At 37.5% G+C, this 25,650-nt stretch overlaps 2 protein-coding genes across 6 annotated transcripts in view; one reads left to right on the top strand and one right to left on the bottom strand.

Annotated features, from left to right (window-relative positions):
• Positions 1-25,650, bottom strand: part of dbo (Kelch-like protein diablo) — a 46,376-nt gene that overhangs the window by 4,140 nt on the left and 16,586 nt on the right. Inside the window, exons 1-5 of one of the 5 annotated variants that reach the window (XM_069126956.1) lie at positions 2,980-3,361; positions 1,683-1,802; positions 1,220-1,593; positions 823-1,138; positions 48-745 (exon numbers count right to left, since the gene is read on the bottom strand). In XM_069126956.1, the coding sequence (XP_068983057.1) occupies positions 48-745; positions 823-1,138; positions 1,220-1,533 (1,328 nt within the window). In that variant the 5' untranslated portion in view covers positions 1,534-1,593; positions 1,683-1,802; positions 2,980-3,361. Of the gene's footprint in view, positions 1-47; positions 746-822; positions 1,139-1,219; positions 1,594-1,682; positions 1,803-2,874; positions 3,362-25,650 lie in introns of those variants that run through there. The other 4 variants (XM_069126955.1, XM_069126959.1, XM_069126954.1 and 1 more) reach the window with 4 other exon arrangements.
• Positions 9,572-11,693, top strand: LOC138187133 (E3 SUMO-protein ligase ZBED1). Its single transcript, XM_069127616.1, has 2 exons — positions 9,572-11,357; positions 11,449-11,693. The coding sequence occupies exons 1-2, from the start codon at positions 9,715-9,717 to the stop codon at positions 11,681-11,683; spliced, it is 1,878 nt and encodes a 625-aa protein (XP_068983717.1). The 5' UTR covers positions 9,572-9,714; the 3' UTR covers positions 11,684-11,693.

Raw genomic sequence — 25,650 nt, 5'->3', positions numbered from 1 at the left:
GATTTTAACTATATGGCAATAAAATATTTATAAATAGGGCAATTTACCTCTCAACATGATTTAAACATTGGACGCCATCCTGCCCACCTACCGCGTAAAGAAAACCATCCAATACCGCAACACCTACGCTAGTTCGACACGATGTGGTAGGTGCAACATCACAGGACCATTGATTCGTTTGTGGATCATATCGTTCGATGCTATTTAAATAGCTTTGTCCGTCGTGACCACCTACTGCGTACAACAAATCGTTCAGTACAGCTACTCCGACACCGCATCTTCGTTTACTCATTGGCGCCACCATTTTCCAATCCGCAGTGTTAGGATCAAATCTTTCCACGCTAGCGATTGCATCGCCGGAACACCAACCTCCGACAGCGAATAGAACTTCACCGCGTCTGGTTGGTTTTCTAGGTCGTGTTCTAGGTCCTTGCATCAGCGGCCTTTCTTGAGGAAGCAGCAAGTAATTTTTCGCTTCGTCTACCAAGTCTCTGCATGCGTCATCGGACCGAACTAAAAGGTCAGAACCTACGGTTCCAACTAAAAATTTCGGGCTAAGGAGGGGTAGTCGTACATGTTGAAGAACTTGCGCCAAATGTTGCCTTCTCTCAGTGACATTATATTTGACCCAGTTCATAACTGCACTAAATACCTGTTCTTCTGTTCGAACATTTAACTCGTCCGAAGAAATAATATCTACTAATTGGCCAACAGGCAATAAAAGAAATTCTTCGCTTTCCATTACCTAGTTAGGAACAAAAATGTAAACAAATATTATAAATCTAGTTATTAGATACATCTTGGAGAATGAAGAATACATACTTCTTGAAAATTGTGCTGTGTAAACTTGTCCGCGATTCGTAAAAGTTCACGACAAGAATGAGTATCAGCAAACGCTCGTATACCTAGACAATTAGACGGATCTAACTGGCGTTTGAGAAACTCGCAACATATATCTTGAATCTCTGCTAGCTGGAGAAGGCACGCTGCTGGAAGGAGAGTTTGAACGTTCGCTTCCTCGACGATGATGTGAGAAGTGTAACAGAAGTCTATCAATAGTTCCATCGCCATTTCATCTATGTCACGTATCGTGACTTCAGTTTGTCGAGATTCCGCCAGCTCCCCAGTAAACATCGCTCTACAAACAATACAGTTTTCACTATTTAGTTAATTTAAATTTTGAAAGTTCCAATGTTTAATTACGATTATAGTATCTTACCGGAAGTACGGACTACACGCCGATAAAATAACACGGTGAGCGAATATCTTTCTAGAGCCGACATTGAGAACAACATCGCACAATTCTCGATGACGACGAAGAACATTGAGTTCGGTGAGTGTAGCACGAGGATGCTTCTCTGAAGTGTGACTGAGGCGGGCTGGAGAAGGTGCGCGTTCTACGACCATTTCACCCATCCTCTGTGAGGATGGGGCGCCCGCGGTCGCTCTCCCCGAGGCGCCCCTAGACCCCCCTAGCTGGAGGCGCAGCGGGGGTGACGCCCAACCCCACACCGAGTCTATCTGCAACACCATTCACCAACCACCACGGCTCTCGAACGTGCCCGCACCAGGCCCTCTGATCTTCTCAAATCCCTAAAATCAAAACATTCGTTTCTTATCTGTTTGAACGATTTAACTGATCTTTAGTATCCAAATAATTTGACATAAGTTTACATAATTACATTTGATACATTGAAGAATTTTAGGAGCTATCGTGTGCTAAAATTCTATTTTCCTATGTAAACCAAAGATCGAAGAAGTGTTTGTAAATTAGTCATTATGGCTTCTCAACTACGATCATGCTACAAACAAGTTTCTTTTATAGTTATATGTAATAACTGTTTCCATATAAATTTGATGGAATTTAATAAACTCAAATTTTACTTTTGAATTATATAACAAGTCGAAAAAACTTAGAATGAATAGAAAAATTAATACAGTTGTGTGGCGACTTAATGATTCATTGATACAAATATTCTACCTAAAAAGAAAACAACTGAAAAGAAGACTCTTATATTGTAAAAAGATACGTATATAGATATAAGATCAATTAATAAAGATTCCAAATCGATACAGATTATTTGTAGATAATGCAATGCTCTTATAGTAATCATAGTAATTGCATGACTGTTTGTAAATAACAACATAACCCCAGTAATAACATATAGTAACAACTAATAATGAAATTAATGTTTAAAATAATATCCACAAATATTAAAAGTCACTTTATGAGAAAGAAACATAAATTTTTCAAAATCATAGTACGATTAACTTATCTTTAACTTAACAGCAAATTATACATACATTTAAGTTTTGTGATATATATAATAAGATCTCTTTGTTAAACTTTCTTGTTTTCTTTGTGTTAAGTACACGAGTAAACACATAGTTCTTTTATCTAATCTCTTTATCTGTCTAAACTTTGAATGGAACTATGTTACTCAGTATTATAGATAAAAGATTTAGTCACCAAAATAAACGATTCTGTATATGCATAACATAAAGTTGGAAATTTTGCTTGAAATATATAAAAAATAATCATTATATACGAAACGTGTTCTAAAAATAATCAAATCTTCAATAGAATTTTAACTTTCAAAATAACATGGAAATACTGACATAGATCTAATACAACACATTCTAACATAAAATATATCTTTTTAATTTATACACTGAGACACTACTGCCATTATGAAAAATGAGATTTTCGTTGAGATTAAATTAACTGAATTTTCCTACGTCGGAAATAAATCATTGTTAATACAGTTTTACAATACAATTTACAAAGAATCGAAAATGTAGCAAAAGTATTAATTACGCGAATATATTTTTGCATATTGAATAAATGATACGAGTTTTATGTGATATTTTCACCTTTTATACATTTATCTTAACGACGGATCGTGTAAAAGTGTTTTCAAGGAATTGGACAGCTCGTAGGCGTGAGAAAGTGATAGTAGAAACATCGTTGACACTCACTGTATGATGGATACGAAGATTTTTGACGTACGATTAAGAAACTCGATCGAATTTCTGTATGGTTTGGGTAGTTTCCCAGCTAATAAGCGATAAACAAAAATTTGATCACCGTTCCAGCTTCGTTTTTTCACGATACTGTTAAAACAATAGCATGATGTTAGATGTCGAATCAGCGTCGCGCTTCAGAACCGATACACTAGTTAAAAATCCGATTCACCAAATTTCCGTGGATGATATCACAAGGGTACATTCATTTTGATATCTTTGCTTGTGATGCATAATGCACCAAATAGCGATTCCTTCGTTTCTGAACCGAATCCCCAGGGTTACGCTCGCGTTGTGCCAATTGTGTCACTCTACCTTTGCTTTCCGTCCAAGACCAACAGATAGAAGCACTGTATTGTTAGAACTGTCCGAATCGTTGTAACCGTGTCTGCGCTTTCTCTTTTCAGCAACAGATGGCACAACTATAGTTATATTTATTTAAACTTCTTTCCCGCGTATAGCTCTCAAGCAAAATTTAATAATAATGAAAAAAGATTTCGTGAAAAAAAATGTTTATTTCCTGTCGAAAAATTCAACATCTTAAGAAATTAAGTTAAATTAAGAAGTTAATTAACCCATAACATATTCAATAAGATCGCGCGATTAAATCACTACCAAGCTTCTAGTTCTAGATTTTAAAATCACTTACCTGTTGAGTTCCTGTAAAAATCTCAAGGTTCAGAAACAACACGAAATTACAGACTCAACAGTACCAAAAAATAAAAAGGCCAAGTCGATAACATTAATAGAGGATGTTTCAGTTATCGAAGACATTTAAGTTAAAAAAAATGAAATGTCGATTGTTTCGTTGAGACGAAGCAAAAGCAAAATGATCGTCACAGATTAATAAATCGAAATTTTTATTTCTGTCATATTGAAATCGAGTATTAACAATTAATGACGACGTATAGCCACAAATCCATCTTTGTCTCGTAACGTAGTCAAACTTGTTTCCCGAGACATCCTGTATGTCATTAAACATATAGTTAAGAGATTACACAGCGAACAAGGTCCACGATGTTCTCTTCGAATCTCGAAACGCGCAATCACTGTTTTCGTGTTCGCATCTGGTAAACAATGTTCGAACACCGTATCTTGGCTGCGAATCGTGAAAGCTGGCCGTGTTTCGCGGGCATCGTATCGGTTGTATCAAGCCGCTGCTTAATAAAATAGCACGGCGATCGATGCGCTTGGAGGGAAAGCGGAAAGAGACGGTCGCGTGTCTATGGATATTCCGCTTCCGAGAACATCGGCTCTCATTCTCTGCCGCAAGATTATTCAATCATCACGAACGGGACAAATGGGGCCGTATATACCGCCGTTACACCGTGTGGATCACCTTATTAAGATTACAAGGGCTGGTTGCCTGTGAGTCGGCTAAAATCTAGGTCAACCGTAATAAGACGTAACCGATTTTTATTGGCACCTGCCATCCGAACTCACGACGATCCGCTTAATCGTTTTATCGTATCGCGCGCCTGCTATTTCTGCAGCTTGCACACAGTCACGCTGCGTTCACGGAAGTTCTGCCTGTTTTATTGCGCCAGACGAGTTGTTCCCGTTTCAGGGAAAACCGTATTGCCAGTTTAATTATTCGAATTATCGATGAAAGGATATATCGAACAGATTTCTGCTTGTGATTTAATTCTCGGGTTGATACCGTTCGAACACCGCGTTACGCGTTGCGCATGTATTTCAAAAGTGAGCAAATATTTGGAAGCTCATGAAAGAATTATTTACTAAACATTTGAATTATTAGGAAAGAAGTCGACATCAGAAGGATAGATAAAAATATTTGAGTATTTGATAGGTTGATAATAACCGAAATATCGTATAATAAATATATTAGTTACAATGAAAGATTCTACTTGCTCAAGGTTTACTTGCTTAACTGTGGAACAGGTGTCGCTTGAATATACGTAATTATAATTTCCATCGTGGCAGTTGCTACGTTTCTTTAAGATACTTTCGATCAGTTGATAAAAGGAGATATAAATTAAAATTTTACCGGTTTTCTGCACGTAATATATTTCTAATTATCGAATATCATGCTTTTTACGTCAACAATTTGTATTTCTCCTTTTTCCAAAGAAGTTGCAATTAATTGTTTTTAACTGGAATTTTGTACATTGTTTGAACGATGTTTAAAAAAATATAAGAATATATAATATAATGTTGAGTTTTTATTAAGACCAACTTAAAGAAAAAGACGCGTTTCAAGCGAAGAAATAAGCTCCGCGCTAGATGTCTGACACAAGATACACTCGTACTACTGTGAATTCATAGTCCTTTACCGATGATTGCTACAGCCATTTCACGAACTCTTCGTTAAATTCCTCTCAACGTATTAGATATTTTATTACTTTCAAGGAAATATCTTCAAACATTCATTTAGACAAATTGTTTGATCTTTAGTATTATATTTTTTCCCTAGGGCGAGTATAGCAACTTCAGAAGACCCATTCTTCTGATTAGTTTATCATGCTGACAAAGTCTAGAAATAGATACAACTTAGAAAATAAACTTTCGTTGTAACCACGCAATTTGTAACCATCTATTCCCACCCCGAATTCCTTTTATACTTTTCTAGTAAAGTTTCAAACGATCTATAGTCGATTTACGCAAGACTTTACTCCTATTTATATCTATACTATACACTGTACCGATGTTGAGCGTGTATCAACGCATCTACATAGCATTCTTTAATGAAAGTTTAAGCATTTGAACAATTTCGATAGAACTGAGGTAAATACGATCTATCGTTCGCGTTCCTTACCGCAGAATACGCGTTGATAAACGTAAATTCAGCCAGCGTTCGATATTTGCCTTCAACTCTGTAACGAAGCTTTTATAGTCAGACTTTATACAACATTTTTCTCTTATTTCCGCCTGAAGATTATACCCGTACGGAGAAAGTAGGAAACACGTCGTGTTTTCGTAAAAATGGTAAACGTTTTTTCTATGCTGGCGTTCGAGTACTTCCGGCAATCACTGTATGTTACACGATTCAAGCTGACATCCATCGTCAGTCGTACGTTTCGTTCGTAATGAAATCGCAGCAATCACTGCGCTCGGTGTGCATGAACGAACAACTAGGCTGCGCTACGATACTGTTGCTACACGCGCACACGCGAGTTTTATCGCGGTTTATCAGTCGGCGCGACCGAGTCAGGCCGGTTTTTGCATCGGCAACGATCTTTATCGGCGCGGACCGAGTAAGTCGTCAGTGTAATTTTAAATTCGCGATGCGTCGATGCGTCATTAAAGTGGTTTAAGAGGTATCGTCGGTGTTACCGCGGTTTTTCGACTTAAACGCACTGCCTGGAGGCGCGTTTAACTCCGATTACAGAAACTCGAACCGATTGCAGCTTTTCGGAACCCGACCCGGACTAATGTCCCTCCGTTCCCCGTTTTTTCCCTTCTTTTTCTTTCGTTTTCTTCTTCTCCCGAGACACGGATTTTAATATTACTCCGTTAATACGTCATCTGCGTTAATGCCACTCGATTAACATTGATTTTTTCCCAGGACGTGTCTTCGGGTGACAAGCACAAAATTTATGACACGGACTACATATATACGTGTAATTGAAATATACTTACTTCACAGACTCGTAATAAAGGTGATACAATTTGGGAACCGTCTTTTTTAAGTTATCATTATTTCGCGATTCTTTAAGGTGTTTTTGTTTTTTCATTATTTTTATTACTTACTCGTCTTGTTGTCGAATTCAATTAACGAAATAACGTGCTATTATGTTCAAGAGCAACTGTTTGCATTTTTTTAAGAAGAAATTTCCCCGAGTTTCGTATTGTCGCTACAAATTGATTACGTATCTATCGAAATATGATCTTCAGTTTATTCAGGGGAAGCATAAACGAGTAGCAAAAGATTACTCATATCAATAAACGCTAGTCTTAATATCTTAACCAAAAAGATGAAATTATTCTACTTAATAAAGATAATCCTTTGCTATACCGACGAGCAACTTTTTAGCTTCCTTAAAATTTGTTTCCAGCTAAATATAAATAGACTAGATTTCTATGCATTTATGGAATGTGTGAAATGCATAGAATGCAGGTAATATAGAAAAATAAGCACGAAGTGCGCAAAGTAGGTAAGCTACCTGTTACAAATGTATAATATTTATTAAACGAAGCTTTCTACCTAGATTCTACTCTGTCAGTTGTTCTTCGTTTATACGGTCTATCTATTAAATAGATCAAATTGTTTCACCTAATAAAATACGTTCCTCCGTTGTATCGTCAAGCAACGGATAATAAATATTATCCACGTTCGTTCTTTCGATTGTAACGTTGGTTCGAGCTCGTTTGTCAGGTGTAGACTCGACTTTATATAGGCGGCATCACGGACCCCGTTCAATCGATCCGGGTAGCACGTGCTCGACCATAAGCGGGCGCAAATGAGCGGGCATAAAGATAAATGTCACGCGGGAACCAAGTTGTCGTGCTCTCTCTTCCTCTCTCTTCCTCTTTCTTTCACTGTTCTCGTTCCTTTCTCCCTGTTCCGGAGCAACGAATTCGCGTTCTCTTCGTTCGCTGTCGTTGCTCCTCGAACCGAGACACGTAAATAACAAGGGACAGCTGGAGACGCAAGTACACGCGCCTGCATAAGAGCGTACTTACGCGCGCTGATACACGATCATTGAAACATTTCGAGCTCAGTTTTGAGGTTATTTGTCGAAGTTTCGTGCGTAAGGTGCCCGAAGGATTATTTATTCGGTCTGTATTTAAAAAGCGGATGAAAGCATCCTACGAACGAGAGAAAAATTCGCTGCGACATCGATGCAGACAAATGATTATACGCGTAGGTAAGTAACAGCTTATGGTAGGATTATTTGAGCTAGCTATGCTTCGATGTCTTAAAATTCAACCTCGAACATTGTACGCAACGTATGTACGAAATAATCAAACTTATGTATGTTATGAGACAGTGTTAGTTTTTAATAAAAGAACTGAGAAGGAAGGAGAAAATATGGGGTGCTTGAGGTTCAGCAGAAAGGAAACATTAAAAATGAGAAAACGACGCATCGTTTGTTTAGTTGAACGAACATCTTATCTTTCGACAAGTACACGATATATTTTAATATTTATCGCGACGCTAACAGCGAGACAAAAATTGTTGGTAATCGAATTTTACGAATTACCAGGTAAACCGTTTAACTCGGTTCAAATATCCTATTCATATTCAGATAATCATAAATTAATACGCGTCACGACGAATGCTCGCGAATAAGTTTCTGTTTCTATGCATTTGTTTCATAGACGTTTAATAGGCTGCGCTATAATGAACGATTGTTAGCAATTTTTTGAAACACCCTGTATACGCCTATAACAGGACGAGCCTGCGTTAAACCGGATCGAGTGAGGCGTGCGAATTATTTATTATCATACACTTGGCCCAGTTCAAGGCACACTCGTGCTGCTGCCTGCACATCGGGGTTGTGTCGCCAATTTCTGAGTTCCTCCGTATCTCTATATCGTGTGCCGTGCGTGAGTATAAGTTTCGTACAGGCCGCATCGGCGATCGAATCGATAAAGGATGCTTTTCTGACGATGATCGAATGGGATTTGCTGTACGAAGAAATTGCATTTTCGTCGTTTGGTCGCGACATTAATCTCGTGTAAGCATAATCATACGAGATCTTATTCTTTCATCGACTTCATTATTGTTAAGCGATCGCTTTTCTTTTAAACGCAAGCCACTACGTTGAATTTAAGCAACGATATCTCCTTCACGATTAATTATTCTTCAAATGACTATTCATTACTCCTTTCATAAAAGATGATCGATAAGATCATCGAATGGTTAACGAAAAAATTAGTCTCCGCTTTAATTAAAAAATTAGTCTTGCGCTTTGATCGAATTTCGAGGGCAGAACTCGTGTGTAGGTCTTTATAAAAATAGATAAGAATTTGATAAAGTATTTCAGAACTAGACAGAGGATGTTTATTATGAAAATATATACTTTTATGAAAAATAAACAGAGATTTGCTTCAACTATTGGATATTATAGAAAGTTCTATATTTTGGTTATTTTTCATATGTTTTTGTATTTTGCTGTATTCTGTGAATGTTTGTGGTTTTAATAGTCCTTGTAAATGCATAAATATCTATAGCTTATTTATAACGAACGATGAGCGCAAGGACAAAATATGATAAGTTACATTTTTTTCTGAATTATTTATTTTCGCATTCATCTCGTAGCATATTTCTAATCTAATTTATGAGGAATAATCTTTATCTAAAGTAGCAACACGAATTCTATCAAAGTACTTAAGAACCGTATTTTATCATTTAAAATATAACGCAAAATGAATTTAACAGTCATGCTACGTTTCTATTTGAACGTTTCTTTCCAACTCGTTTAATCTTGCGTTGAAATCCTATTTGTGGATACGCTACAAAATTTTCCATTTATTTTTATATGTGTTATCGATATCTTAATAATATTATCGATAAGTTACCGATACCTTATCGCTAATCTTTAGTAGCATCTTCGTAGTAGAGTTTTAAGCGTGTAGCATCGAGCCAGTAATACCATTTCCAATGAAAGAACAGAGAACTAATGATACAGAAATTATATCAACAAATATATTAACAAGAACTGTTAACGCTAGTGATTTCAAGATACAAGTTTTACGGCAGAGTTTTACCATCGATGATCAAATATGCCTAAAATTCGTGCGAAAAGAAGTGCCATTTGGCTGCATTTTTCCATAGTATACCAAAACGATGGATTAAATGCAATCGTCAGGTGCAACAAGTGTAATCTCATAGTGCCTTATTGTAAAAACACGACGAATCTGTGGTCGCACTTCCGCACACACCACAAAGACGTTCTCGAGATAAACTCGTCTAGTTGTAAGAAAGAAGCGGGACAAGCTCATACAACTGCATCCAGTTCGTCAGAGACCAAATACAGAGATCAGATACAGAATACAGATACAGAATACAGATACAGAAGATCGTCTTCGAATTTCACAGAAGCAGGCGAGATAACTCGATCTTTGGTACAAATGATAGCAGAAGACGTGCTTCCGTTTTCAATAATCAACGGCAAAGGATTCATAAATTTCGTGAGAACGTTGAACGAAAAATACAAAATACCAAAGAGAAGTATTTTGATCTCGAAATACTTGCCAGACTCGTACGCGCGCAAATGCATGGAGATCAAGGAAAGTTTGTCGAAAGCGAAGTGTGTTAACGTTGCGATTAGTTCGCAGGAAAATACGAAGCGCAGTGGCTTGATTCTCGCGACAAGCGTCCATTTCTGTGTCGATAGAGTCCAACACCACAAGTTATTGAGGATCTCGTTTCAATCAAAGGACGACAAGTTTCCCATATTACGCGAGCTCGATGAAATTGGTAAACTCTGGCAATTCTGTTCGAAAATAAACGTCGTCACTTACAACGACACGTATTGTACTATGACGTACGCCACGCATAACACTTGTTTTGGTCATACGTTGAACCGTATAGTACAGATTGCGATGAAAAACACGAAAGTTGTATTTGACGTGATAAATAAGTGCCGAGACGTTGTTCGCGATTTTAAAATTAACGAAGCTGTTGCGGCTTCGCAACGATTTCCTGCAAATTCTTCGAAAATCTTGAACTTATGGGGGGATGCGGCCGATTCTTGGATCTCCGCGTATTTAATGCTAAACCACATGTGCGAATTAAACCCTGTTTTATCGAAAGCTTTCGCAGAAAAGGATACACTATCTAAATGGGAAGCAACTTTTGAGACATCGCCAAAGATATACGAAAGGCCTGACAGAGACGTACCATCCGTGTCGGAAGTTGAATGGAATATAATTTCGGAGATAATCAAAGTTTTGCGGCCGTTGCACGAAGCGACAAAAGAATTGTTCTCTGATCTTCACGTGACAATTTCGAAAATAATACCTATCGTTCATGGTATAGAGGCTGCTTTAAAAGATATGGATGATTTGTCAACCGATGGCACGTTGTTCCGTGACAATTTGTTGAGATGTTTCTGTGCACGATTTAAGGACGTCGAAGAGTCGGTTGGCTACGCCATCGCCACGTTTTTGGATCCTAGATACAAGGACGTTGCGTTTCATTCCGAGAAATGTATCGAAAATGTGAAGAATATATTGACGAAATCAAACGTTTCCGACGATGAAAACACTAATTCTGATAAATCTACGATTGATAGTCCGGAAACGAACGATGGAAATGTAGAAACAAATATTTTATGGGCGGCGTTTGATAAAAGGGTTGAGGAATTGGGCGTTAAACCTGACAACTGTGTTATTAATTGTCCATCAAGGCACGAGTTGGAAAGGTAATATACAAATGTAGAAATTAAATTGTGTAGCTTTTTACAATTTAGTAGTATAATACACTTTTGTAACCTTTTTTGTTTGTTTTTCTAGATACATAAATTTGAAAATAATTAACAGAAAAGACGATCCGATCGCATGGTGGAGTACTACAGGACACGTGATGTTTCCAAACCTTTCAAAAATTGCAGCCGATTACTTGTGCGCACCTGCATACTCTGTATCTAACAATCCCTTATTTTCAAAACTGCAGAAAATGTTATTTGATCGAAGAGTACGATTGTCAGACGAACGTACTAACATGCTCGCTGTAGTAGGTTTGAACTAAAATAAATAGAATAGCGATACAAATTTGCTTTTTCTTACGATTTCTTCCTCGTATTGCCGATGGTATCATCGAAATGCTATTATCGAAAGGTTGAATGATAAGCTCGTACTTTTTGATAACTTATCGATATTTAAGTAACAATTTGCGATATATCTATCACGTGTGTGCGAAAGACTTTTTTCATACATAATATATGATTTCTTGTTCTAAAAGAAACGTTGTACGTTAAAATATTCGAGAGTTTAAAAGAGTTTACCGCATAAATTTAGGAAATTAAAAGAGCTAATTAGAAGAGGAAATTAATAATACTCAAAAATTTGAATAAATTTAAGTAATTTGTTTTATGTATGTTATCAAGTAGAATTTTTAAGTGTGTAGCCCAGGGATGAAGTTAGCTGTCAGGACAACAGGTGAAGTATAGGATACACTTTGTTGGTCGCCGATAAATCAGCGAAGATGAGACGAGTCTAGCTGCCGGACTGTACGTTGCACCTGTTTTATTTTTCACTTTTCAAACTGCCTACCTGCTCCTATTAATCTTCCTTTTGAGAATACCATTAAACGCGAGATGATGGATCTTGAGTAATGAAAACGGCACTCAACGTTATGAATTAATTAGCTTGTAATTGATGTACTTTGTTGATCATTCTAAATATATAAATAAAATAAATAAGCACTACTGACTAACTAACTACTGAAAGGTATCCAATCAACCAGTAAAAGTAAACGAAAACGGTCATGTTGCAAAGATTCAACAGTGACGATATCGATGTCAGAACAATTTGGAGATGCAATTTATTCGGCTGCGGGCGGCAAATGAACGCAATTCTCTCTTTGATTTTTAAAATTCACCCGTATGGGACCACAAAACGGAAAAGTATACACGAAAGAAGACGAACTGTACAGGTGGCAATGAAAAACGGTCAGCTGCACGTTCCAAGACACCGACAACTGGCTCTCGTACAGGTATAAAATCGGCTGTACTCAAAGTTGCGCAGGAATGATCGTGCTACCCGCATATTCTCTGGTTGTCTTACAATCCCTGCTGCTTCATATGTATACTCGCGTCGTTAACTTTAACCACAATTTCCCATCATTTCTGACGCCTCAACGCCTTGATGACAATCCTTTTTTCATCAGCTTTTTGCACTTTTTGTACAAGTCTCTGGTTTTTCCTATGTATCGTAACATTCGAGAGAGAACTGAGCTTTCTTAGCCTGTGAAAAAATTGTTTCTCTGTTAGTTACCAATGACAGAATCATACTTTCTTAGATGAGCTTGTGAAGAGTTCATTTATCTTAAATCGAAAACGAGTATATATTCGTTTAATTATTGAATCTATAACTTTTAGTGGTTTCAAATTTTATATACCTTCTTTAAGAAACATGTACATAATTTAGTCTGAATATAGTACGTAAGAATGAATAATTCAGTTAGGCTGATTTCGCGCATTTATCGTTGATGCGTGCATACAATATGAGCTGGACGATATTCATTGTCGAAAGTTATAAAGGCATCGGTCGAAAGTGACGTTGATGTACGGTGTTTCCGTAATGCTGAGCACCTGTATACATGCAGTTGCGTCATTATTGTAGAAAGCCTCAATTATTTTAGATAAAGAAAGAAAAATGCGACTTTTAATTATCTTGATGTTTGGTTTTCCACCCGACGTTCGATTTGATGAGCTTTTGCACGAGAACATGCGCATATAGAACCGTTGATATGTATTTTCTACGACAGATTTATAGTCAAGATATAAACCAAAAAAATATTTATCGTGATTAAACGATAAAAAAACTGTTCACTACAGAAAAGTGGAAAGAATAGGTTCTATTTCGTATAACGTTAAAAATTGATTGCTTTGCATAGCTCTCTCGAATTTCCGATTATGTTGATCCATAAAATACAACATTTCTGTAAAGGTTTTCTAAAATGAACAAGGAATCTAAACACTGATCAACGATTTTATAATCATCTGATTATCATAAAATTTATTTCCCATTCTAAAACAGGCGGAAGATTATAAACAATGAGAGAAACTATTTTAACTATCGTGATTGCTAATTAGAGATTAATAAGGATTATCAATATAGCGATAGGACAGGTTGCAGTGGAGGAAAATATGATCTGAAAAGACAGAGGGGAGGATGAGGTAGTTCTATTGTCTAGTAGACGATTTTACTTTTGCGTCGTTAAATGTCTGTACGGAACGAAACACGCGTGTAACGATATCGATCGATTCGATTAAAAGTCACGTGGACTAGTCGATTGCGATGCAAGCAGCGCGGTAATGCGCATTTAATGACAAAAGTGAAGGGGAACATCGTCCCTGGGGAAAATTTTTGCTTTGACGGTGCCGGAGCGTCGCTTGTCCCTCGATATCCGTGTAAATCCATTTCGGGATCATCACGCGACATTGGCGTTAAAGCCGAACCGAGTTCAGTTGTTTCGCGTATTGTACTTTTATTTTTGATTTTTTCATTTTGTTTGTGCCTTGCTTATACTTTGTTACAATGTGTTTTTAGTTTAAGGAACCTTGATGTTCGATGAAACAATTGTTTCTTTTGATTTTTGCAATTTTATCAATTTAAACTGGCAAGGAGAAAAGATAAAATAATCGAATTCGATAAAATATTGTCATCAATTTGAATGAGAATATTTATCATGATTTTTAATGAAAAACGACCATTCTTAATGGGATTGTAGTTCGATAAAGCGATTTGAATGATTGCACCCCTTCTTGTTAGTTTGCGTGTTACATATTTAGCTGAATTCCTTTGTATCTCGAATTATATCATTATTGTATTTTATATATGTATTTTATATTGCTATTCTGGTTCTACATACTTTTAGCAAGATGGTAATATATATGTTAATTACGTATGTAGAATTCCAAGGTAAAAGCACGCATAATGGATGGAAGCGATTTAGTGAAAACTTTAGTCGTTGGCCGATTCTACGAACTCACTATGTCGCTTTCATCTACTATATAATAAAATTAAAATAGATTTGGAAATATTTGGTTCGTTTCAATAAAAAACATTAATTCGAAAAATACAATGAATAATATATTGTAAACAAACATTCCCAAAATTCCTCTATAAATAATCAATTTTATCTTTCGATATCCACGTATATATATGTCAATACCTTAAGAAAATAAAAGATTATGTTCTTTTAGTCTGAATAAATTCATTTCTAGAAATCTTAATCTCAATCTTCTATCGAACAATAACCAAATTCAGAATCTTAATTCGGTAATTTTGAAATTTGCCGCATTCCATCCATTTTGAGGGTGCACGATCAGTCAGAGGGTAAGGCGTGTAGTTGCTAGTCACGTTTTTTCGATATTGGCACGTACCGTGTGTCTTCACCTGCACGACATATGGTGACGGTGCAGAACGATGATCCATGTCGATGATGCCTATATATCGAGGGATGCCAGTTGGATTGAACTGCCGGTTAATTTGGTGCTCATCCCTGCGACCCACTGGTTTTCGAGGGTCGAGAGCCGAGCTCTACTTCCGTTACTTGACCCTTCCCAAGGGGGTCACGCACCGTCGATTCCATTCTCTCTCTCCTTCTTTCTCTCTCGCAGCTTTCTCTACTTCCACTCTTCCTTTCACTTCTCCTTTCCATTCTTCCTTTCTTTTTTCCAGTTTGTAACTACTTTTTCCTTTTCTTCCTATTTCATTGCGTTTCTTTACGTATCGTTTAGTATTACCAGGATTAGGTTTGTACTCTTTTCCTTTAAACTCTTTAAACTCTTTCTCTTCTATAATAATCTTTCTGCTTCGTTTATCATCTTCTATCTATCTTTCTTATTTTTTCTCTTTATCGTGTTTCCACATTTTCCTTTATTCTTTCATTGTCATTTACGTTCCTCCTCTGCTTTTACCTTCTCCTCGCTTACCTTCCTAATCTCATTTCAAGAAGATATTTAACCTTGAAAAGGAGCATATTATATCAGAAACTATATAAAGACGTAATTTGTACATACATATATCTTTATTTTCGGCTCCACAACCCTGAAAATTTGCTTAATCTAATGACTATACTTATACATATGCGTATAATTTTACTTATTCTACTTGGACTAATTTCTTCACTCTTGCTCTCTCTCTTATTATCCTTTCACCTGTCCCCTTGCATAGACTTTCTTTTTTCTCTCTTCCTCCTTCTTTCTTTTCTCCACTTCCCTCAACCATTTTATTACCTCTTCTCTTTCCCTCCCATTCACTCTGAAGTTCCCCCTTCCCAGTTCTTTGCATTCTCTAACACTCTAACCATATGCTCCAACGTGCTCTATCCTTCATGGCAAATCTCGCACTTCCTTTCTTCCCAGTGCCCATAGCCAAAACCTATTCCATCTTTTTATATTACCACATCTCGCCCTTGCTGTGAGCTGTTGATTATTTCCATCCCCAGTTCTTTCCAAATATCTCGCCCGTATATTTGCCCTTATTTGCTTGTACCTCACATTATACTTTGCACCTCTTATCTTGTTATATTGGACTTGTATTTGCTTCTCTCTTCCCTTAGCTTTTTCGTTTGTCTCTTGACCTCCGCTTCTAAGCTGTTCGACTCCAAATTGGCTCACTCTGTTTCTTCGTGAATACCCTTCTCGCTCGGTCTTCTCTCCTTTTCTCTTCTCTCTTCTTCCTTTACTTTCTCCTCGAACTTCATTGCCCTCTGTCCTGCCTCAATTCTTATCCTGTCTTTCTGCGTCTCTTTCAATACCATGTAGTCCAGTGTATATCTATCCAGACTTAATACTGACTTTATATATCTTATATTCCACCCTTCCCTTTTTCCACCCACACATTCGCCAAACATGTACATTCTTAACTTAAAATCATTCTTAAATTTTTATTTTCTTTATATTCTTTTTCCCTTATGTTCCCTTCCAAAATTCTACCTCTTTAAAATAATATCGTAGACATGTGAACCGTTTTATTGTTTCCAATTCTTCCCTCTTCCATTCCCATCCTAACTTCCGCTCCCTTCCTCATCCCTTACTGCAGATCAATAAAAACATAATTTATTAATGACTAAATTAAATGCGCATATTTATGATTTTTTAATAAATTATTGTGTAACTATCGAGGTCAGGCATTGCATACAAATATCGATCGAGATATTTCCGATTGATATCAACGGGACTCGGGGGCAGGAAAGTGAACTATCACTCACGAGGTATATTCGAGCATTTGGTCATTGTATGGACAAGACTCATTAATAAAAGAAACAACGTTTCAGAAGTTTATGTTTTGCGACGATACGAATTGCAATGTCTCTTCTTACGGCACATGGTACCGAAAACTGGCCCGGCATACATAACTTTAAAAACGAAGCACCGAGATAGTACCACCTGCCTCTCTCGCCCATTTTAATTTGTCACCACGTTCTCGCCACCGACGACGGTAGTTGAGACTTTCTCTGTCTTCTGGCCTGGCACCATGAAATCCGAACACCGAGACACCGCACCGAGAATTCTCTTCCTTTTTCGCCTGGAGAACCACGGAGAGGAACGCGCGTTATGCGCCAGAAAACCGGCTGTATGGGAGTGCACTTACGTCTCGCTGCTTCTTCTTCTTCCTTTGCTCATCGTGCTCGCAAAAAAGCTCATTCTCGACGACGACACTGGTTCGGCTACTACGTTCGGTTATTCGCGAGGAAATTTGGTTGAAACACAATAGAACAGAGATCACTCCGTGTTGAATAAGCATTCAGTGACTTTTTTGGACGATTTGTAAGAACCAGTAATGAGAATTTTACCAAAAGATACAAATTAATGATGAATTCGTAATACGTAGTGGCTCTTTGTTGAGCCATGGTACTATAAATCTAAACTACCTGTTAAAGGATATTGCAATAATGTATTTTGTTACATACTGTACTAGTAAGCCTCGATATTTAATGGAATCGTCCTTAACACGTATTTACGTGTTTAGGATGGCTACTCAGGCTATGTACTAATTTTCTACTAAATATCTTACAACTTTTATATTCGTGATCAGATTTTTAAGATCAGGTTTTCAGTTCTACCAATATAATCGTGACAGTGGCAATGAAATTTAAAATACATCGAGGTTCTCTGTGGTAAGTGTCGGAATACTTTCGTGAAGCACATTACGTTTAAATAGTAGAGTGACGATCATGCAGTTGAAAGTGGAAAGGATAACGTTTTTCGGATTCGAAAAATCGCAGGAGCCAGCTGACGGTTGGACGGTAGCGTGGCGGATAGATCGAGCTGGATTACCGATTAACAATTAACTTAGACCCTGCAGGAGTCCGACGTCTGGCCGTGTGCCCTCTCTTGCTCGTTTCTCTCTGGCCAGCGGCCCCTTCACCGATTTCCGCTCGTCGGAAACGTCATGTGGCGCATTAATTGGATCGCCACGAAATAAAGGAAGATTCATGTTCGACGTCGTTGCTCGGAAGTCTGCGAACAGCTCTCTATTGAGATATACATTTACCCAAAACCAATGTTGTTTATAGCTAGTGTTGTACTACTCTACTAATAGTACTATTTAATTGTATCGTATTTAGAGTATTCAATTCTATCGATTTAGACAGAGAAGAAGACCACTGAATGATACGTTTTGTATGATACACGTATTCATAAAAATTGTCTGTATTGTTCACAAATACTGAAGTTACGTTCCATTTGCGATGCAAAGATAGAATGCAAGAACATTGAAGAAGATTGTTAGTGCGGTTCGTAGGTTAACAAGTTATCAAGAAAGTGAGTCACACTCCCTTTAAGAGGGAGTGTGGTTCTCTGCATTCCTACGAGCGAATTAATCGCAAAGTTAATTATAGCGTCTGCGAAACTCGATTACGATCTTACGATAAGGTTTTTGCCGTAAAGGAACAAAGAGTTTTGCTAATTTCTCGCCAACAATCTGTCTACGGGCGCGTGCCATGTGGCAAACAGAATTTCACACTTTGATCAGACACGCCCGATTTTCCGAGATCCTAATTGGATGAATCTACAAAGAGGAGCCCCATCAGCGTTGCTCGATTGCCTAACGGTTGTATGCGTAACATGTATGCGTATGAATTGTCTTCCCTGAAACGTTCGGACAAGACCAAGATCTTTCTCGCTTACCTGGTCGTCATTCACGAAAGCTTGCGAATTAGTAGGAAATATTATTCGAAAATATTATCGATGTAAATAAATATCCCGCGTCTTCTTCCATAGCATGTTTATGTGAGCTTCCATAGTTGTTAATATATTATTTATACACCTATTGTATATATATTTGGATATTATTACTACTTCTTTTGTTGCTACGAACAGAGAAAATTTCCACTGGATTTGTGTTCGCCCTTCGTTAGAGTCTATCGCTCGGGTAAAGGTTGGATTTGCTAAACAGTTTGATAAACTGCAACAGCTTTTGCAAGAACTTGTAAATCTTCGTTTTGTGTAATAAGCAGACTGCGGATGTTTATGCAGTTCCTCCTGCGTTTCGTTTAATTTTTTAGAGAAAAAATCGTAGACTAGAAAATATTTTTTTTAATTAATTCCTTTTCCAACGAATATCACTGGTTATATAATTTTTAATTATCCACAGCAATGATAACAACATGTTACGATACGTATAAATTGAGATGGATGGTATACAAGTTGCAAGTTTTCTAGGTTCTTAATTAAATGGCGCAAATATTTGTCATAAAAATGAATCAAGCTAAGTAACGCGTGAGTATCTGCTTTTTCGAAAGTTCCCATGCATATAACCCACAGCAAATACAGAGTGGCAATATAAAACGTTCTGAGATCACGTGACAGACTATATGGGGATAGATATATGGTTTTAGAACCAATATACGGGACAGATGCTTTGTCATCAGTGATTGCATTTACGTGTGTTCTTTTACCTACCTTCTTTTTACTCGTTCGTTTTATAAAACGGCAAATGCTACAAGATGTTTATATCAAATTATTTTTGCTTCCAAAATATTTTCACAATTATAGAATATATAATAGAATTTTGTGTGTTTCTTAAACGTGTATTACTACAAAGTACTAATTATAGTATAATTAAAGTAATAATTACTGAATAACGTTATCTGTGTTTAAATCGTTTCTTTAAATAATTACTTAAGAAAGCGATACTCGAGTAATTTGATTTTTAAATAATCCTATTAATCCGTTTCTTCACAACGTGCAGTTAAATGATTATGAAACTGAGCTTTTTATCATTCGTTGCATTTATCGAGATATTCTTCAAGTTTTAGTGGAATATAAGACTCCCAATATAATCAAAATGAAACGCTGCAAATGACATCGCGGCGTATCAACGAAACATAATCAGGGTATCGAATAAAGCTTAGGAACGCAATCAAAACGCCCTTGAGCGAAAATATATCATCGTTGAAACTTGCAACCATTCGAGCTTGTGATACCAGAAGGGTGGTAATCCTAACAAAATGCCACGCCCGATTGAGAATCAAATTTTATTTCACTGATCGGGAGCATGAAACGAGGCCGGCACGCAAAAGTACATATATAAGTTTGTTCCTCGAGGATGGCTTTTACCTTTCTTGCTCCTCTTTCATTTTTTCGTTACCTGGCCACGTGGCGACGCGTGCTAGCCTCGGGGGACAGTTGCAGTCGCCCTCGGCTGATCGTTCCCTCCGTCTGTCGCGTAGAACGCTTCGCGATAATGTAACTAGATTGCGGATGTTTATATGCAGTTTCATATTTTTATAAATGCAATCGAAGAAATGGGATCTAAAAGTAGAGATTCGTTTCGCCCGCTAAATAAGTGTGAAACGAGAGAAATGTAAACGAGCACTTTGCCTCGGGTATTTCGTGTATTTCTGTATATCGTGTTTTAACGTCAGGACTACCCTTGGATGCGTTACGCGTAGTAACTAACTCGCAATTAAAAAACTCGCTAAGAAATTTTCAAGTGTAAAAAAATATACGGAACGTACGTCTCGTTTCGCACACTTTGCTCAGTTTTAACTTTTCGTCAAAATGAAATTTTTGGAACGTTCCATATGGAATATCGATAAACATTTTATCATCCTCCAGAAGTGGTTTTTAGAAATCTCGTCAAAGTACAAAAATTAGACGAATAACGAGTTCAAGGTTGTATCATCGAAGAAGAGGATCATAAATTCGAAAACGTCGTCTCAAGCATTTCGCCCTGTCCGTCATTTTCTCTCCCTCGCAATAAAAGAAAACCCGGTGCTTTTCATTTTGTGAATTACCGGTTCTGTCAAAACAAGATACATCTGGAAGACGAATAATTTTCGAAACGGTGCATCGCTCATTTGTACGAAACTGGCTGCAGTTATCACGTCATTGATCTGCCATGTATATGTATATATATATATATATATACTTTATATATGAATATTCATCGAAGTGTTCACAGTAGCATGATTAATAGAAGTTGACGTGGTTCCAGAGAAAGCCTTATCCTTTGTTGAGAAAGCCATCTCGTCGAATTAACTTGTAAAAGAGAAACCTACCTATCTTTGCGTGACCATTTGTCCAATCGAAAGATACAGTGGGAGTTCATTTATACGAACTCCATTCATTGCAACGAAGATTTATTCGATGTCTGATTTATCCGACTTTACTTTATTATGTGGACTGCTGTCGAGCGTTATGTCAATTATATATAAACATGTACAATTTTACTCACATTAATGATCGAACGAACGAGCACGATGTTGGAGGGAGTTGGAAAAATCGTATCATTTTAGACACATTTTATTTTCTAGTACAAGAAACTATAATCTTCCTTTAATTAATATCACTCGTAATCAGTATTATCGATATCTTTTTTAGGTTAAATGATCATATCGATAGTTCGATGTAGAATTAATCAAATACGTTGAATTTCGAAATAGCTCTTTCGTAAAAGACATCGAAGAAACGTGATCTATTATGTTTTTAATGCGTAATTCTTCGCACTAAATTTCTTTCGATAAATTCGAGTAAACGGTAGTGGACCGTAAAGCACGTTAGAAATTCCGCGATAAAAATGTTTCTCGAGGAGAGAGCCGGTGAAGAGGGTGCGAGATAAAACTGAGAGGGGCATGTACGGTGCAGGGTACGTGGCACACGGCACACGGCTTACGGAAATCATGATGAAACGGTGTGATTGAGAAAACCGGTAGAACATTACATATGCGAGGTATGTCTGCATCGGAACGGCTGTAGGTAGACCGATGCAACAGAGAGAGAGCATATGGTGTCCCCACGAAGTCTGAGCGTGTACCGGGTACCGTCTTCGGCGTGCAGCGAAACGGTGCAACAGATGGTGCGGGAGCCGCATGGCTCGTGCTCTGCTCCTCCTTCTTCTTCGTCCTTCTCCCTCGTCCTCTCCTCCTACCTCATCCTTACATTTACTTTCTTCTTCTGCATTATACACGAAGCGAGCTTCTTTGCAATTTCTCTCTCTCACTTCTTCTGCTTCTTTCTCTTGTCCTGTATTTCGCGTACTCTTTTCTTCCTTTGCTTTTTATACGTCCTCCTCTATCCCTTGCGTCCCTCTGCCTCTTATTTTTCTTCTCTCTCGCTCGTTCTGCTTTTGCTTCTTGTTCCTCGTGTTTTACTTCTTCGCGACTTGCTCTGATTCTTCGTTACATCGCTTTCCTCTTTCGTGTTCGCGTTACTTTGTTTCTTTCCATCTTCCCCTCTTGTTTTGCTCCCTTCGTTCCGCTCGATTTACTGTCCCTTTCTTTTAGTTCCAACTTGGCCTCCACGTTTTCGATCTCTCTGTCTCCTTAGGCTTTGGCTTTATGTCACTGTTCCAAGTCGCGCATCCTCGTCAACGTTTCTCTATTCGTTCATTTGTATTTATTCTCTGCATTGTCTGTTCAGTTTCGTAAGAATCGTTTAGTTTATCCAGTTTTATAGAAAAATCAAGATTACACAGCTTGGTACAAAATATGAAGGAAATATCGAAGCGGACGAATATAGCGACACCGAAAGCAGGATTTTTTAACAGATCGGTAGACAAAGTTTTAAAATAATTGCAAGGAGGAAATTTTAATAAGTCTACTACTACAAAGTAGAAATTTAATTTGTTATTGAATTTAAGTACGATTATTTAAAAGAAGAAAAAGAAGAGATAAGAGAAACTTGATTTATTTAATGGCCACTTAATAAGGTAATATGAATATACTGCGAAAATTATAAGAAAGTTGGTTTTATGTAATTCCGATAAAACGATCGATCTTTAACAGCGATCGATATCTCACACAGACAACTAGATATGTTCGCATTATATATTGTCCGGTCATAATAAAGAGGTAAAACGATACCTTGTAGCATTAAATTCGTTCGCGAGGTAATAAAAATTTATCTTGTAGCAGGTGGTCTAAAACATTTTCACAATGCCGTATATACGTATAGACGCAGGTTATTTCGAAGTCGTTTGTCTCAATCCTTGCAGGCACGCTTTCACCAAGATCGAATTTCTTATCTTTTTTAAGTGACCCCATCGAAAAAATTAAACGATCTCGTCATTTTTCATATGGCTATTTTCACAATTATTCTACCCTACGGCCTTTTAAACATAATAATAGCGTGTTTGCCAAAGAGACACCACTTACCCGTGTAATAAGTATTTTTTTAACGACAGTTACGTGATAATTTTCAGTAACTAGATAAACATCGATTCGATTAATTCGCTTAAACGCAGCTGCGAACGATGCTCCAATTTTTATGTTTCAACGTCATTCTTCTTTCCAACAAGCAGCAAAGATTTTTTATGTTTTGGGAAAAAGTGTATCATCACGGCGAAAAATCAACGATTCTTTTGTACTTTTCTTAAACTTAAGAAACTTTCTCTATCTTTCTGAAACTGTCGATGGGCACAGTACGTTCGTTAGATCATTTCTCAGGGTATTCAAGTAAATAAGATATTCATACGATTAACTATTCAACCCTACTTTATCGCAAACACGAAAACATGCTTAGCGGCTATTCGAATAAGCGTTTAGGCTCCATCAGCTCTTGCATTCGTGACATCCATTCGTTTTGAATAATCAGCTTGAAAAACGGATATCGAAGGAAGACTACGAGTCTGTTAACAACGGAAGAATACAGGTGTATAGCTGAAGGAGAAGGAATTGGGGTTGCCTTTTGTTGCACGTGCGTGAGAAAAGTCACCCTCGACTTTCAGAAACTCGTCAAGAAATTTAAAAATAACTTGGGTTGACACTTGTTGCGTCTAGGTATGCGGGAACTCCTCAAGTATTTTCAGTTTAATTTTTGCTGCGACACAACACGTGCATTCCGCGGTGTAGTACACGGTTTCTTTTTACCATTTGTCGGTTGCTTCCAAACGATCGTGTTTAGCACGTGTCTTCCGTTTGAGCTGCTACTACTTAACGTAGAGTAGATCTTACCATAGAATTGTTCAATATTATAATATACTGGCAACTAAGTGATTGCGTATATTGTCATTAGGTGGTAATGACAAAATCCGCAATCACTTAATTGCCAGCCCAATGTTAGACGCGATAGAATTCAGCGTAGAAAAGAATATTGAAACGAGAGTAAATCGTTATGCGATAATGTAGACGTCTCGTCGGAATGTCGTTGCGTGAGATTACGCGTTATTTGATCATTACGATATATTAAGAAATTAACGGATCGACAATTTATAGTAATTCTGAATCAATTAAGTAATCGTATAATAATCCATCGGTACTTTAAATTAAACCACCACATAGTATTTCCACGATATGAAATTCCAGTTGTTTTTAACACTTATACGGGTAATAATAAAGTTCTGTCGTGGCCATCGTGGCTATAGATCGGTTCACACGGTCGATCAGTTCGATGTCGCACGGTTCGAGCAAAGTAAAGCGAGATAGTATAGGAGCACACCTGCGAAACGTATACTTGCATCTAATTAAATAGATGGTTGTCTGAGCGTATTTTTTATGGGCTCTCGGTACTCGACAGAACGCTATGCATATTCAGGTTGTCCAATGAAGCAGACGATGGTACAGATAATACCTCGTGGATTCCATTTCCGTTTTACACGACCCACGTTTCCTTCCTTTCTGTCGTTCGATGTTGTCTCTGCATACGATAGGTAGAACTCGCGATCAACTCGATTTTAACAGCAGTAAATTGCGTCGGTCTCAAGGATACGAGCTTTGTTTAACCGCTTCATAATTTTTAATCGCTATACTCGATCGAAATATATGGAAGATAACTCACGGCGTTGCCTTCGATTCGAGGCTAGATGTTGCAGGATAATGTGTCGTCATAAATGGTAGGGTTGTTACGTGAAAACTATATTTTAGCCTGTTAAACAATGTCGTTCGTTGATCGAGAATTTTTACAACCACGAAATGTGAAAGCATAACAACGATACAAAACCACATAAACGAGAATAAACGTTAATAAAATTTCTAAAAATGTTTTATAATACGCATAACATGTTTATAATAATTTTTCTATATTAAATGTTCCGATACTTTTACGAACCATCGTATACGATTATTCTATAAAATCATTAGTTGGCTATGCCTGTTACAGATGATCGTAAGGTCAAGGGGCTTGAGCAAAATAAAAAAAAAAAAAAGAAATAGTGTGCCAAAAAATAACAAATGCAAAGTTTTATGCGTATCGGAAACTCATTGGAGTGTGCTATCTTGGACAAATCGAACGTCGTATAATATATGGTTCTGGTAGTGAGCAATTCGCTGTAGCTCTCGTAACGAACGTCTGCTATCGACGAGGTTTATTGGAGCGTGACGCGAAACAGGTCCCTCTGTCTCTGCTCGCGGAAACTTTGGAAATATCAACAGGTGCCCTGCCACGCGGATCGCTCTCTCGCACAGGTAATCGCGTACGCCACAATTACTCACTCTCTCGCTCCATTTCGGCATGCGTCCGTGAAACAGCGTCCGCTTCTCCTGTGATTACGAAACGAAACGTTTCCGGGTCAGATAAGCTCCCTTTTATTCGAAGCTGTAGC

The sequence above is a fragment of the Bombus flavifrons genome, chromosome 14 (assembly GCF_040668555.2).
Source record: "Bombus flavifrons isolate JBK064 chromosome 14, iyBomFlav1_principal, whole genome shotgun sequence".
Classification (NCBI taxonomy): domain Eukaryota; kingdom Metazoa; phylum Arthropoda; class Insecta; order Hymenoptera; family Apidae; genus Bombus; species Bombus flavifrons.
The sequence above is the reverse complement of the archived record's forward strand: the minus strand, read 5'-3'. Positions and strand labels throughout refer to the sequence as shown.

Coding starts and splice junctions, on each gene's coding strand:
- LOC138187133 (XM_069127616.1), top strand. CDS start 9,715: ATGCCTAAAATTCGTGCGAAAAGAAGTGCCATTTGGCTGCATTTTTCC. Junction 11,358..11,448: donor TCAAGGCACGAGTTGGAAAG/GTAATATACAAA, acceptor TTGTTTTTCTAG/ATACATAAATTTGAAAATAA.